The 13,670-nt window shown below is 41.6% G+C and overlaps 1 protein-coding gene across 4 annotated transcripts in view; it reads left to right on the plus strand.

Annotated features, from left to right (window-relative positions):
* The window catches only part of Aifm1 (apoptosis inducing factor mitochondria associated 1), a 35,128-nt gene that overhangs the window by 15,747 nt on the left and 5,711 nt on the right, over positions 1-13,670 (plus strand). For 3 of the 4 annotated variants that reach the window (XM_026413809.2, XM_026413807.2, XM_077793763.1), the window contains 10 exons: positions 29-128; positions 1,703-1,827; positions 1,959-2,089; positions 2,698-2,788; positions 7,836-7,920; positions 8,602-8,678; positions 9,958-10,066; positions 10,861-10,968; positions 11,306-11,394; positions 12,170-12,310. In XM_026413809.2, coding sequence (XP_026269594.1) covers positions 29-128; positions 1,703-1,827; positions 1,959-2,089; positions 2,698-2,788; positions 7,836-7,920; positions 8,602-8,678; positions 9,958-10,066; positions 10,861-10,968; positions 11,306-11,394; positions 12,170-12,310 — 1,056 coding nt within the window. The remainder of the gene's footprint in view (positions 1-28; positions 129-1,702; positions 1,828-1,958; positions 2,090-2,697; positions 2,789-7,835; positions 7,921-8,601; positions 8,679-9,957; positions 10,067-10,860; positions 10,969-11,305; positions 11,395-12,169; positions 12,311-13,670) is intronic. The other variant, XM_026413808.2, reaches the window with a different exon arrangement.

A 13,670-nucleotide genomic window follows, 5' to 3' on the forward strand; every position in this document is an offset into this window, starting at 1 on the left:
TAATCTTTTTCTGTGTTTGGATCTGCAGGCCTACAAAACGATAAAAGATGACCAAAAAAGATATAATGAAAGAATATCAGAGTTAGGGATGACACCAGAAGAGAAACAGAGAAGGGCCACATCATCTGGTGAGTATGCCCTGAGCTCTCACTATATGTAATTTGAAACTCATGAAGAGAAAGTTTTAAATGGTTTGGGTGCCATGGTTTGTAAATTATCTTATAGAAGTGATGACAGTGTAAGATTGCAAATCATGGTGTAACCCCCAAACCAGGAGCAATTTGTTAAAATGTTTGGCTAGCATTTGGGCTTGATGATAAAATGAGTGGTGATTATGATTCCTTTTTTCTTCATATTAGATTGTTTTGGGGAAGGGTATTGGGGATTGAACCCAGGGGCACTATACCCTAAGCCACATCCCCAGCTAATTTAATTTTTTTTCAATTTTGAGGCAGGGTCTCACTAAGTGACCAAGGCTGGCCTCAAATTTGCAGTCCTCCTGTGTCAGCCTCCTGAATTGCTGGCATTATAGGCATATGCCACTGTGTTTGATATATTAGATTCTTAAAATACAAGGTTGGTGAGGAAAATTACTGGAAAAGAGATAAAAGCCATTTTTTCAATGAGCAAAAACAATTTGTTATGTTCCCCTTTTGAGACTTGGTTTTTCAGAGAGGAATTGTTTTAATCCTTTAATAAGCCCCTCAGATATGGGTGGGTGGTTTGCCTTGCTTTCTTCTTATTCTTGATCCTTGTATAATAATCCCCAATTGACTTCCTGGGTGTTCTCCCTTTATTGCTAACAAAAGGTGAAACTGAACTTGATATTATCTCGGTGGTCAGTAGGAAATTAATGGGCAGGGTACAAGCCTACTAATATATACTTTCTAATATATTTTAGAAATAACTAAATATTTAAGCTAGGACCTTATTCACTACAGAGCTAATGAATAAATGACATGGGCCAAATAATTCACCTTTTTTGGTATTTTTTCACTTGTGAAGTGAAAGGAATACTTGCTTTACCTCTCCTACTAGGATACTGTGAAGGTTGTTATTTTTGTTTGTTTGTTTGTTTTTTAACATTGCTGGGGATTGAACCTAGGGGCTCAAGTATGCTAGGCAAGTGCTTCAGCCACACCCTAGCAAGTTTATTTAGTGTAGGTGCTATGTTTTGCTACTTTTTTTTGGTACTGGGGGTTGAATCCAGGGGTGCTTAACCACTGAGTCACATCCCCAGCCCTTTTTATATTTTATTTTGAGATAGGCCTTGCTAAGTTGCTGAAGCTGGCTTTGAACTTGTGATCCTCCTGCCTCAGCCTCCTGAGCTGCTAGGATTACAGGCATGTGCCACTGCACCCATCTGTTTTACTACCTTTATGTAAAAGATTAAGACCATGTGCAAGTTGATTTTTTTAATAATAACAGAGAGTCATCTGAGTCTGTAAGATTCACTCTGGGTTGACACAGTGGCAAATGCCTGGAATCTCAGTGGCTCAGGAGGCTGAGGCAGGAGGATTGCAAGTTTGAGGTCAGCCTCAGTAACTTAGGCCCTAAGCAACTTGGAGAGACCCTGTTTCAAAAAAAAAAAAAAAAAAAAAAAAGCACTGGGGAGGTGGCTCAGTTGTAAAGCACCCTTGGGTTCAATACCCAGTAACAACAACAACAAAAAGATTCACCCTGTTTGGTCTATTGCTTAAAGCTCCAGAAGGCGAGCCGGTTCCTCAGGTCAGAATACCAAGTCATGTTCCTTTCCTACTAATCGGTGGAGGCACTGCTGCTTTTGCTGCAGCCAGATCCATCCGGGCTCGGGATCCTGGGGCCAGGGTAAGTTGCATGTTATTTTGTTTGGCACAGAGGATATAGTCTGGTAGCACTCAGCCTATGCGAACACTTTGACATTTGCCTCTTTTTAAATGACTTGGCTCTGATACGTATTGCTATTTTTGTATCTAAAGGTACTGATCGTTTCTGAAGATCCTGAGCTGCCATACATGCGACCTCCTCTTTCAAAAGAACTGTGGTTTTCAGATGATCCAAATGTCACAAAGACACTGCGATTCAAGCAGTGGAATGGAAAGGAAAGAAGGTTTGTTTGCTTATGTAAAATGGGCCTAACTATCAACTTCAACTGAATATAGGAGCAGGTTAGGATTTTGCCATGTGTGCAACAAATAGGAAGGATGACTTGGCTATACGCTGGAATACCCTACAGTTTAGAAGCAACAGGCTACAAAGAACATTCTGGATTCTGTTACCAGATCCACCAACAATTGGTAGTAAATGTTAGCCTCTGAAATACTAAGGTTCCTATTTCTGGTACCTTTAGGATAGATTTCTCAGGTGACGATGCACTTGGCCACTCCTTCACACTTGCCTGGGAATGTTCCATAAAAGGAAAAGAAACTGTTTAATGGCCTTTTCTCTGACACCCTAGCCTGCATTCAGAATTTCAGTAATAGGGTGGAAAGACAGTAAAGAGGCCTTTATCGGAATGTTTGCTTAAAAGACTTGGAGCTACAGGTCCAGAAGCCTTTCCCCTTACAAAGGACTCCTTAGAAGATATCTTGATTCCAGCACTATATTCTTTGGGTTTCAATTCTTTCTCATTAAGTGATCCCTTTGATACTGAACTAAGTTTTACAGATCTACCAGTTCTAGGTGCTTATAACATTTTTCTGCTTCTTTTCCATACAGCATATATTTCCAGCCACCTTCTTTCTATGTCTCTGCTCAGGACCTGCCTCATATTGAGAATGGTGGTGTGGCTGTCCTCACTGGGAAGAAGGTGAGCTGGTAGGCTGCTTCCTTTGTCAGGTTCTGTGTAGGTGCCAACCAGCAAGTATGGTGATGTGTATTTCCACTATCATTGATGTCTGCCCTGCCATTGTAGTTCATCAAAGAAGGACCAAGTCATTTTAGGATTAATATTACTTAGTGTATCTGTCTGAGGGTAAACTAGTTTCGAAGCCTAGGAAACTGGGCTGGATAAACTTTCTTAAGGAAGTTCTATTTTTGAGAACCATATTTCTAAAAGTTGTTTCTGATTGTATTTGCTTTTCTGCCCTTCCTCCTCCTCCCTATTTTTCATACTAACTTCTCTGGGATTATTGATGACAATATTTTGCTGAAGGTACAAAGCTCAGTGGGTGGAATCCAGAGCATAAATGGGGGTTTGATCTTTGACAAGGACTCTTTAAGGGGCATAATGCAGAAAAGGTGGATATAGGTTTGTGGATAAACTGATAATGAGACATTATATGTTAAGTGTTCCCCATGTATAAATGACACACAGGCCCTGCCCACTAGGGGATAATGGTAATAGGCAGGAACAGATCATAACACATAGATGTGTGTAAGAGTGATGCAGTATGTCATGGGAATCACAGGGAAGAGTATCCAGCACAGCAATGGATCAGGAAAAGTTTCCTAGAAGAGGAACTCTTATAGAATGGGAAGTCTTAGGGAATGAAGAGATATAAAGTAGAGAAGAACAAAGAGCTTTCAAGTAAAAAAAAACATTAAAATAAAAATGAATAGTATAGGGCTGGGGCTTTAGCTCAGTGGCAGAACACTTGCCTAGCATATGTGAAGCACTGGGTTCAATCCTCAGCACCACATAAAAATAAATAAATACATAAAGACATGCTGTCCAGCTACAACTGTATAAAAATTTTAAAAAAATGAATAACATAAACAAAGAGTGAAGAGTATGGAAAAGCATATTTGCTGCAAGAAAAAACAAGTTACTAGGTACTAAAAGAGCAGAAAATTCAAGTTAGGGAGTTGTAAAAGATGAAACAGAAGTTACGCAGAGCCCTGGTTGTTAAGGGCTTTGTTTGCTGTGTGAAGGAGCTTGAGCTTTATCTGTGGTAGTGAGCTATCAAGTTTTAGGCAAGGATATAAAACACTTGCACTGGATTTTCAATGATCACTATTGGCTATGACAAGGATGGATTTCAGAGAAATAAGGCTATAGATAGATCATTTTGAAGATTTTTTTTTAAAGAGGGGGGGGGACAGAGAGAGAGAGAGAGAATTTTAACATTTATTTATTTTTTCTTAGTTCTAGGCGGACACAACATCTTCATTTTTTTTTGTATGTGGTACTCAGGATCAAACCCGGGCCGCACGCACGCTAGGCAAGCACGCTACCGCTTGAGCCACATCCCCAGCCCCATTTTGAAGATTATTACAATAATCCAGATAAGAGATGGTTCAGGCCCAAAGTAGGATAGTAATGATGATGATGATGAAGAAAAAGAAAATAAGAACATTTATTTATTTATTTCCAGAATTTAACCTTTATTTTATTTATTTTTATGTGGTGCTGAGGATCGAACCCAGTGCCTCACATGTCCTAAGCAAGCACTCTACCACTGAGCCACAACCCCAGCCCCAGAACATTTATATAGTATTTATTGTGATCTTGTAAGCACAGCTTTTAAATGTGCATTATCTCCTCTTATTCTCACAATAATCGTATGATGTGTAGGTATTATTTCCTTTTATAGAAAAAGCAATTGAGTGCATTACTAAATACATGTTAAACAATTTGCTTAAATTCACACAGCTAATAAGTGACAGAAACAGAATTTGAGCTGGGGGAAAGGGCTGGGGATATGGCTTAGTGGTTAAGCAACTCTGGATATAATTCCCAGAAACAAACAAACAAACAACAACAACAAAAAAAAAAACCCAGAATTTGACCAGGTATGGTAGTGCATTCCTGTAATCCCGGTGGCTAGAAGGCTGAGATAGGAGAATTACAAGTTCAAAGCCCAGCCTCAACAAAAGCAAAGCATTAAGCAACTCAGTGAGACCCTGTCTAAAAATAAAATATGAAATAGGACTAGGAATGCAGCTTGGTGGGCAAGTGCCCCTTAGTTAAATCCCAGGTACCCAAACAACAACTGAATTTGAAGCTGGGTGCAGCATTTCATACATCTGCATACCTGTAATCCCAGTGATTTGAGGCTGAGGCAGGAGGATTGCAAGTTTGAGGCCAGCCTCAGTGACTTAGTGAGACCCTGTTGCAAAATAAAAAGTAAAAAAGTCTGGAAACTTAGCTTAGTAGTAAAGTATCCATGGATTCGATTCTCATTACCCCAAAGAAACAAAAACAGAATTTGAAGGCAGGTGCAGTGGTCCACACCTGTAATCCCAGCAACTGGGAAAGCTGAGGCACGAGGATCACAAGTTTGAGGCCAGACACAGCTACTTAGTGAGGCTCTGTCTCAAAAAGTAAAAAGGGCTGGGGATATAACTCAGTGGTAGAGCACCCTTGGTTTCAATCACCAGTACTGAAAAGAAAAGGAAAAAAAAAGTGAATTTGAGAACAGGTCTGTCTGACTACAGAATTGGAACTCAGACTTCCTGATTCCAGAGATCAAGTTCTCAATGCTGTATTACTTCCTGATACAAAGCTGATGATCTGCAAGAACCTAGGTTCAATCCCTAGTACTAGGAATAAAAGAATGGTGACGAATATGGGGAACAGACTTGTAGCATGCCTAGGAGTTAAACTTAACAAAGCCTTGAGGTTGGTTGAAGGTGGACATTGAAGGAGGGAGAAGTGACAAAAATGACTTTCTGAATTCTAGCTTGTGTGTCTGAATGGATGGTGGTGGACCCCCAACTGAGAAAGACATTATAAGAGGAAGAGTTAGCCAAGCATGGTGGCACATGTTTGAACTCACAGCAACTAAATAGGTTTAAGCAGAAGGATGGCAAGTTCAGGGCCAGCCTCAGCAACTTAGTGAGAACCTATCTCAAAAAGATTTGGGGACTTATCTCAGTGGTAAAGTGTCCTTGGGTTCAAGCCCCAGTTCCAAAAAATTAAAAAAAAAAAGGAAGAGCTAGTTTAAGGGAAGAAGACAAATTTAAGTTTTGGATTACTAAGTATGAGCTGGAATATCGAAATGTGTCTTCTGGGCAGTTATGTGGGTATAACACTTGGGAAGGCCTGGGCTCAGAGATTCAGAAGTCAGCTGGGTGCAGTGGTACACACTAGTAACCTCAGGTCCCAGGGACTCTGGAGGCCAAGACAGGAGGTTTGCAAGTTCAAGGCCAGCCTTAACAATGTAGTGAGGCCCTAAGCAACTTAGTGAGACACTGTCTCAAAATAAAATATTAAAAAAGTGCTGGGGATGTAGCTCAGTGGTAAAGTGCCTCTGGGTTCAATCCCTAGTACCCAAAAAAAAAAAAAAAAAAAAAAATCTCAAGATTTGGAAATCATCTGAGTTAGGTATAGGAGTTCAAACCTTGAGAGTTTGTGAGGCCTCCCAGGAAGGAATTTACCTTTTGAGAAAGTGGGGCAAAAAAAGAAGGCCCTGAAGAATCTCATAGTTTAGAAGACAGTCTTAAGAAGGAGAATCCACAAAGGAGTCAAGGACAGAGTTCCAGAGGAGTATAGGGACAATCCAGGACCAGAACCAAGAATATAGGGAGTTGCAAGAAGGAAGATGTGATCCAGTATGTTACATGACTAAGAAACTTAGTAAGAAAAGAATTGGTTCTGGGGATATAGCTCAGTGGTAGGGCTTAGTAGCTTAGTGTTCACAAGGCCCTGGATTCAATCCCCAGCACCAAAAACGATAAGAATTCTAAAATGTCCCATTCAATTTGGCAGTTTAGATACCATTGTGAAGTTAGAAATGAGGCTAAACTACTATTTTAAAAAGATTAAATGAGGGGCTAGGGTTGTGGCTCAGTGGTAGAGTGCTTGCCTTGTATGCATGGAGGCACTGGGTTTGATCCTCAGCACCACATAAATATAAAATAAAGATATTATGTCAACCTAAAACTAAAAAAAAATACTAAAAAAAAAAGTTTAAATGAGCCAGGAGCTATGGCACATACCTGTACTCCCAGCAGCTCAGGAGGCTGAGGCAGGAGGATTGCAAGTTCAAAGCCAGCCTCAGCAAGTTAGCAAGGCCGTGTCTCAAAATAAAATATAAAAAGGGCTGGGAATGTGGCACAGTGGTTATGCACCCCTGGGTTCATCCTTATAGAATGCTTTCTCCACTGAAACTCAGCTCTCCCTCAAGGATGAAGGGGAGTTGTTAACAAAGAAGTAAGACTTCCAGATAGCCAAGTAGAAAAGGTTGTCCCTGTTCTCCACTTCCACAAATCAGGTTAGAATCTTGAGCACTCACTGGCCCTATTGTTGGCTGCTTAGGAACTTATGACCACTTGAGAAACTGGGCACTAGAAACTATGGTTCTATTAACTACTGAGATTTTTTTTTTTTTTTTTGGTACTGGGGATTAAACCCAGGAGCACTTAACCGCTGAGTCACATCCCCAGCTCTTTTTTTTTTTTTTTTTTTTGAGACAGAGTCTTGCTGGGTTGCTTAGGGCCTCACTAAGTTGCTGAGGCTAGCCTCAAAATTGTCAATCCTACTGCCTCTGCCTCCCAAGCTGCTAGGATTACAATAGGTGTGTGCCACTGTGCCTGGGCCTGAGAAATATTTTTTTAAGGATAATTTTAGGTTTAGAACTAATCCTCACTGGGCCAACTAGCTAATAGGTCCAGGGTTTTGGGGGGTTGGGGAGACTTAGGGAATTAGTTAGTGGTGATGATTGTCCAACCTTGTGAATATACTAAAATCCACTGATTTGTATACTTTAAAATGATGGGGATGGGGTTTGTGGCTCAGTGGTAGAGTGCTCACTTAGCATGTGTGGAGGCCCTGAGTTCAATCCTCAGCACCACATAAAAATTAATAAATAAATAATTTTTTAAAAAGATGAATTTAATGTTATGTGAATATCATCTCAATAAAATGCTTTTCAAAGCTAATTCCATCTCTACCTCTTTTCTGTGTATACCAGGTGGTACACCTGGACGTGAGAGGCAACATGGTGAAACTTAATGATGGCTCTCAGATAACCTATGAAAAGTGCTTGATTGCAACAGGTGAGTATTTTTGGAGATGTCTGTCTTCCCAGCTATAGTAGCTCATTCAATTTTTAGAATTTGGCCTTCCCCATAGAAGGCATTTCCACTTAATGTTAAGAAAACTAAAACCTAGCATCCCTAAAGTAGATGTCTTCTCTTGATGCCAAACCCGGCTAAGTCCCATGTATCCTAGATGGTTGGCCCTTCTAGATTGTCCTTGCCTTTCCTCTGGTAAAGGCATGAAGAAGTTGCCCTTTCCTGCCTCCCTTCCTGGCATTCACCCCATACCCTGAAAGTAATGTAGCCATATGGCATCATTGCCAGCTTTCTAATCAGAAATCAAAAGGAGACCAAAGCAGCAGCTGAGAGCATTGTAGCTTTGACAGTGGGTAAGCATGCCTGAGAAGCTAGAAGAGGACGTTGAAGTAGAGGGAGGCTCTTGGGCCTGCTATGGTGGGGGTGGGGTGGGGGGTGGCTAAAAAGACACTCAGATCTGCTTCTCAAAGGAAATTGATCAAAAAGCCTGCTGTGAGGAGAGTTGAAAGAACACAAAGCCACCTTATCTTGTAGTGGCTGACATGGTACTAACAGGGAGCACACTTATGCCACAGTCCTAAAGGAAGAGAGCTGTACCTGGGGGGTTGTTTGGGCTAAGTCCTGCTTGTTGCACTAAAAGGGTTTTCCTCTTCTTATTTCCAGGAGGTACTCCAAGGAATCTATCTGCCATTGATAGGGCTGGAGCAGAAGTAAAGAGCAGAACGACACTTTTTAGAAAGGTAATTGTCTGCCTCACTTTTTCATTGTGTTATTTTGAAGAGGTAATACAATCTTGTAGTCCCCAAGTGCCCACCTTAGAATTGGGAGATCTGAGTTCTATGTGTCCCTCTTCTTCAGACTTGTTATCTTGCCTTGAGCAAGTCACTTCCTCTCTGAACCTCAAATACCTCACTCAAGGATTTTCAGATCCTAGAAGAAAATACAGTCAGTGTTTTTATTGTTTACTATAGTTCCTTTGTACTGCTCGTCCTTAGTTGGTTTTTCTGGATGGATTTGATTCATTGGAACTCCTTATATCCTCTTGGCATTTTTCATTGCAAGTGCTGTGTGGAGACTTTGAATAGAAATATGAAGACTACTCACATAGCCAGGCATGGCAGCACATGTCTGTAATCCCAGCAGCTCAGGAGGCTGAGGCAGGAGGATTGAAAGTTCAAGGCCAGCCTGGGCAATTTAACAAGACCTTGTCTCAAAATTTAAAATAAATCTCCAGGTGCAGTGGTGCACACCTGTAGTCCAAGCATCTTGGAAGGCTGAGATAGGAGGATCACCAAGTTCAAAGCCAGCCTCAGCAACTTAGCAAGGTCTTAAGCAACTTAGCAAGACCCTGTCACAAAATAAAACATAAAAAGGACTGGAATACAGCTCACTGCTTCAGTTCTCCTGGGTTCAATCCCAGGTACCAAAATTTTTTTTAAAAAAATTGAAGAACAGTGGCTGGAGATATAGCTAAGTGGTAAAGTACCCTGGGTTCAATCCCTAGTAACAACAACAAAAAAATCCACAAAAGGAATGCCCAAGTAAAGAGGAAGTGGGTGGTTTACTTTGGGATATTTGATAAAGTTTGTACTATCCTTTAAGTTCTTGAAAGAAAAAGGTTTGTCAGCCTTAGCACTGTTGACACATTGTACTGGATAATTGTGTGGGGTGTGGGGGTGTCCTGTGCATTGTAGGATGTTGGCAGCGTCCCTGTTTATCCAATAGATGCTGGGAGTACTTCCCTCTCCTGACAACCAAAAATATCTGCAGAAACTGCCAAATGTCCCCCTGGAGAAGAGAGGGCAAACTCCACCAGTTGAGAACCACTGTTACTAGAAGGCATGTTACAAAGGAAAAAAGGAATTTGCATTAATAACAGAGCTATAATTGAACCACTTTATACAAGGAGATTTTATGTGCAAATTATTGTTGTGAAAGATTTAGAGGAAAATATTTCCTTGGACTATTATTCTGTGCCCCTTTGGGAAATCAGTGGACTAAGCTGGTGTGATCCTGCAGATTGGAGACTTCAGAGCCTTGGAGAAGATCTCACGGGAAGTCAAGTCAATTACAATTATCGGTGGGGGTTTCCTTGGTAGCGAACTGGCCTGTGCTCTTGGCAGAAAGGGTGAGTACTGGGGAGTGACCTTGATTTTCTTTCTCTAGTTTTACATCCCATATATCTTGGTAGACTGTCACAAATTTCAGAGATATATTTACCAGGAGGAATAGAAAGCATTTGATTAAGGTTTGTAGAGTGAAAAATTAAGCACTGCGATTAGTCCCAGTGAAGATGAAGAGTGACCAAAAAGCTGTCATCTGAGCAACTTCCCAGCAGTGCTTCCTTTCCTTTCCTCAATTCTCTATACCACAATACCTTAAAAATAAAATATTAAGAGAAGTCAGTTATTATGATGACAAGGGCAGTGCAGACTATAGAACTGTGTATATTTGAAAGGCTTCCCCTGTAAAAAGCCACATACTTCCTTCACGCACATGATGGTTCCCAGTTTGACAGGTCTCTGAATTCCAGTTTGAATGTTTGTTTCATTGCACCTGTTTTTCTTAATATTATTTTTCAGCTATTTGAGCTCAGGTACTTCTCAGGAGGGTACTTCCTGTTCAGAGGTCGCAAAGCACTTGTGCAAACCTCAGGTGACTGCAGGGGTGGAAATGTACTGAGTTTTCAGTTGGTAGCTTCATCCAGGGACAGCAGTTCTGGCACCTGTTGTTCTTGCTTTATGGATGAACTGAAGCACCAAGGCCCTCATGGCACAGTGTCTCATAGGCAGGGGCTCTGGCCTGGTGGGCAGTTTTGCTCTGTATCTAGTAAGAGGTACCTGCTGCTCCTATACTTCCCTTCCTATTTTCTTGGGATTGGCTTTTGCCTCCTGCTATAACTACTCCCTTTCTTCTTCCCAGCTCGAGCCTTGGGCACAGAAGTGATTCAGCTCTTCCCTGAGAAAGGAAATATGGGAAAAGTCCTCCCTGAATACCTCAGCAACTGGACCATGGAAAAAGTCAGACGAGGTAGAGACTGTTTCCATATGCTGCCATTCCATTTCCTTTGAGAGTAGCCAAGCGGGAAGTTAGCTTTTTTGAGAACTCCTTGACATAAGGCCTATCACCTGGCAGATGCAATGTTTTATCATTCCCCAGTCAACCAAGTACACCCAGGATTCTGATGCACAAGATACCCAGAAGTGCTAGAAACAGACTGTGGATAGAGGTTTTTATGGCTCTCCAAGGCTGCCTGCATACTTACAATGACTGATTTGATTACAGGGGAGACCTATAGTTAACTTCCCCACTTTTCATGAAGGTGATATGCCTTGGACTCAACCTTATGTTTCATTTGCTTCTACAGAGGGGGTAAAGGTGATGCCCAATGCGATTGTGCAATCAGTTGGAGTCAGTGGTGGCAAGTTACTTATCAAGCTGAAAGATGGCAGGAAGGTAAGGAGGGGAAAACAGACCATTAGAAAATCTTCCACCCCCCTCCTCCCCTTTCCTCATTCATTCTCTCTCCCTCATCCGCTCTTCTTTTGGTACTAGGGATTGAACCCAGGCATGCTTTACCACTGAGCCACATTCTCAGTCCTTTTCATTTTTTAGTTTGAGACAGGGTCTCAAAATTTAGACAGGTCTCTCTAAATTGCTGAAGGTCTCACTAAATTGCTGAGGCTGACCTTGAACTTGGGATCCTCGTACCACAGCCTCGTGGGTTGCCCTTTCCTCATTCTAACTCCCTCATTTGACACCACTAGATTTCGTTTTCTCGGCAGCCACCATTAACTGTCATAATTGTCCCTTCATTAAAACAGATGATGAAAACTCTATAGCTCAGCAGTAGAGAAACTTCCTAGCTTGCAGAAGGCCCTTGGTTCTATCCTCAGCAACACACACACACACACACACACACACACACACACACACACACACAATGAATGATGAAAGCCAGAGTAGGCACTTGTGAAACACTTTCCCTTACCCGCGTCCTATCTGTATCATTTGAGTCCTTGCTAGGGTGGCAGATTTCCATTCAGATGATGTATGGTATGTGTGTCAGGCTAAGGGGGGTGCTTATGAAATGGAACTTAAGATCTATGTACCAGAGGTAAGTTAACCCATGATTTTTTAAAGTCCCTATTCTTAGATGCATGATTGTAGCTGTTAGGTGAACAGGCGTAAGCGGCAACTGTGGTAATTGAATTTTCTTTTTTTGCTTCAGGTGGAAACTGACCACATAGTGGCAGCTGTAGGCCTGGAGCCCAATGTTGAGTTGGCCAAAACTGGTGGCCTAGAAATAGACTCAGATTTTGGTGGCTTCCGGGTAAATGCAGAGCTACAAGCACGCTCTAACATCTGGGTGGTAAGTGTGCTATAGCATGACCAGGCACGAGTCATTGTCTCCAGTCTGTGGGCAAGTCTTCCAGGTGGTGTGCTAAAGCTCACTGACAGCTTAAACAAATAGGGTTGAAGAGTTTCGAGGCCAAGGGGATAGAATAGAAACTTGTGAACTGCTTGATTTAGAAGATCAAGAAATTTAAAAAAAAAACAGAAGATGAACTATGGACTTATCTGCAAGCTAGTAAAAGATCAGAATAGTGTATGTACCTACTGGAATAGAATTCTTCGAGTTCTACTTGTTGGCAATAACCGTGGCATAACCCCTGGCAAGCACATGCACAACACAGATGGATCTGCTGTTCCCATAGTTCAAACGTGAGTCTAGGAAATGGAAGATGAAGCAATTTTCTACATGTTCCCTGGAAAGGAAAATCACTCTGTTTTCATTTTCTTTGAGTACTATATTTAGCTGTTTTTAGAAACCTATTATGACATAAACAAGACTCTAGTGTGTGTAGGAACCATGAGGTAATTTCCCCTTTGCTAAATCATTACAAGTGTATTGTGTTTGATTATGGACTCTACAACTGAGGACATGGGAGCCTTGAAAGGATTTTTCCCTTCAAAGACTGCTTTTTTTTTTTTTTTTTAGATGAAATGTACTGGATTTTACCAGGGGTGGTGGCATACATCTATGTTCTGAGCAACTTGGGAGGCTGAGGGAGGAGGATTGCAAGTTCATGGCCAGCCTCAGCAACTCAGCAAGACCCTGTATCAAAATTGAAAAAAAAAAAAAGTGGCTAGGTGTTGTGGTACACGCCTGTAATCCCAGCAGCTTGGGAAGCTGAGACAAGAGGATCTTGAGTTCAAAGCCAGCCTCAGCAATTTAGCGAGGTGCTGAGCAACTCAGTGAGACCCTGTCTCTAAATAAAATACAAAAAAGGGTTAGGGATGTGGTTCAGTAGTTAATGCCCCTGAGTTCAATCCCCAGTACCAAAAATAAAAATAAAAAGGGCTGGGGAGGGGCCAGGGGACTGGGGTTGTGGCTCAGTGGTAGAGTGCTTGCCTTGCACTTGTGAGGTACTGGGTTTGATCTGCAGCACCACATAAAAATAAATAAAGTTAAAAAAAAAAGGTATGGGGATCCAGGAACAGTAGCACATGCCTATAATCCCAACAACATAGGAGGCTGCGATAAGAGGATCACAAGTTGAAGGCCAGCCTCAGCAACTTAGGCCCTAAGCCACTGAGCAAGACCCTGTCTCAAGATAAAAAATTTTTAAAAAGTACTGTGGATATGGCCCACTGGTAAAGTACTCCTGGGTTCTGTGTTCAGTACTAAAAAATGGGGAGGGACTGAGAATGCAACTCAGAGGTAAAGT

The sequence above is a fragment of the Urocitellus parryii genome, chromosome X (genome assembly GCF_045843805.1).
Source record: "Urocitellus parryii isolate mUroPar1 chromosome X, mUroPar1.hap1, whole genome shotgun sequence".
NCBI classification, from domain to species: domain Eukaryota; kingdom Metazoa; phylum Chordata; class Mammalia; order Rodentia; family Sciuridae; genus Urocitellus; species Urocitellus parryii.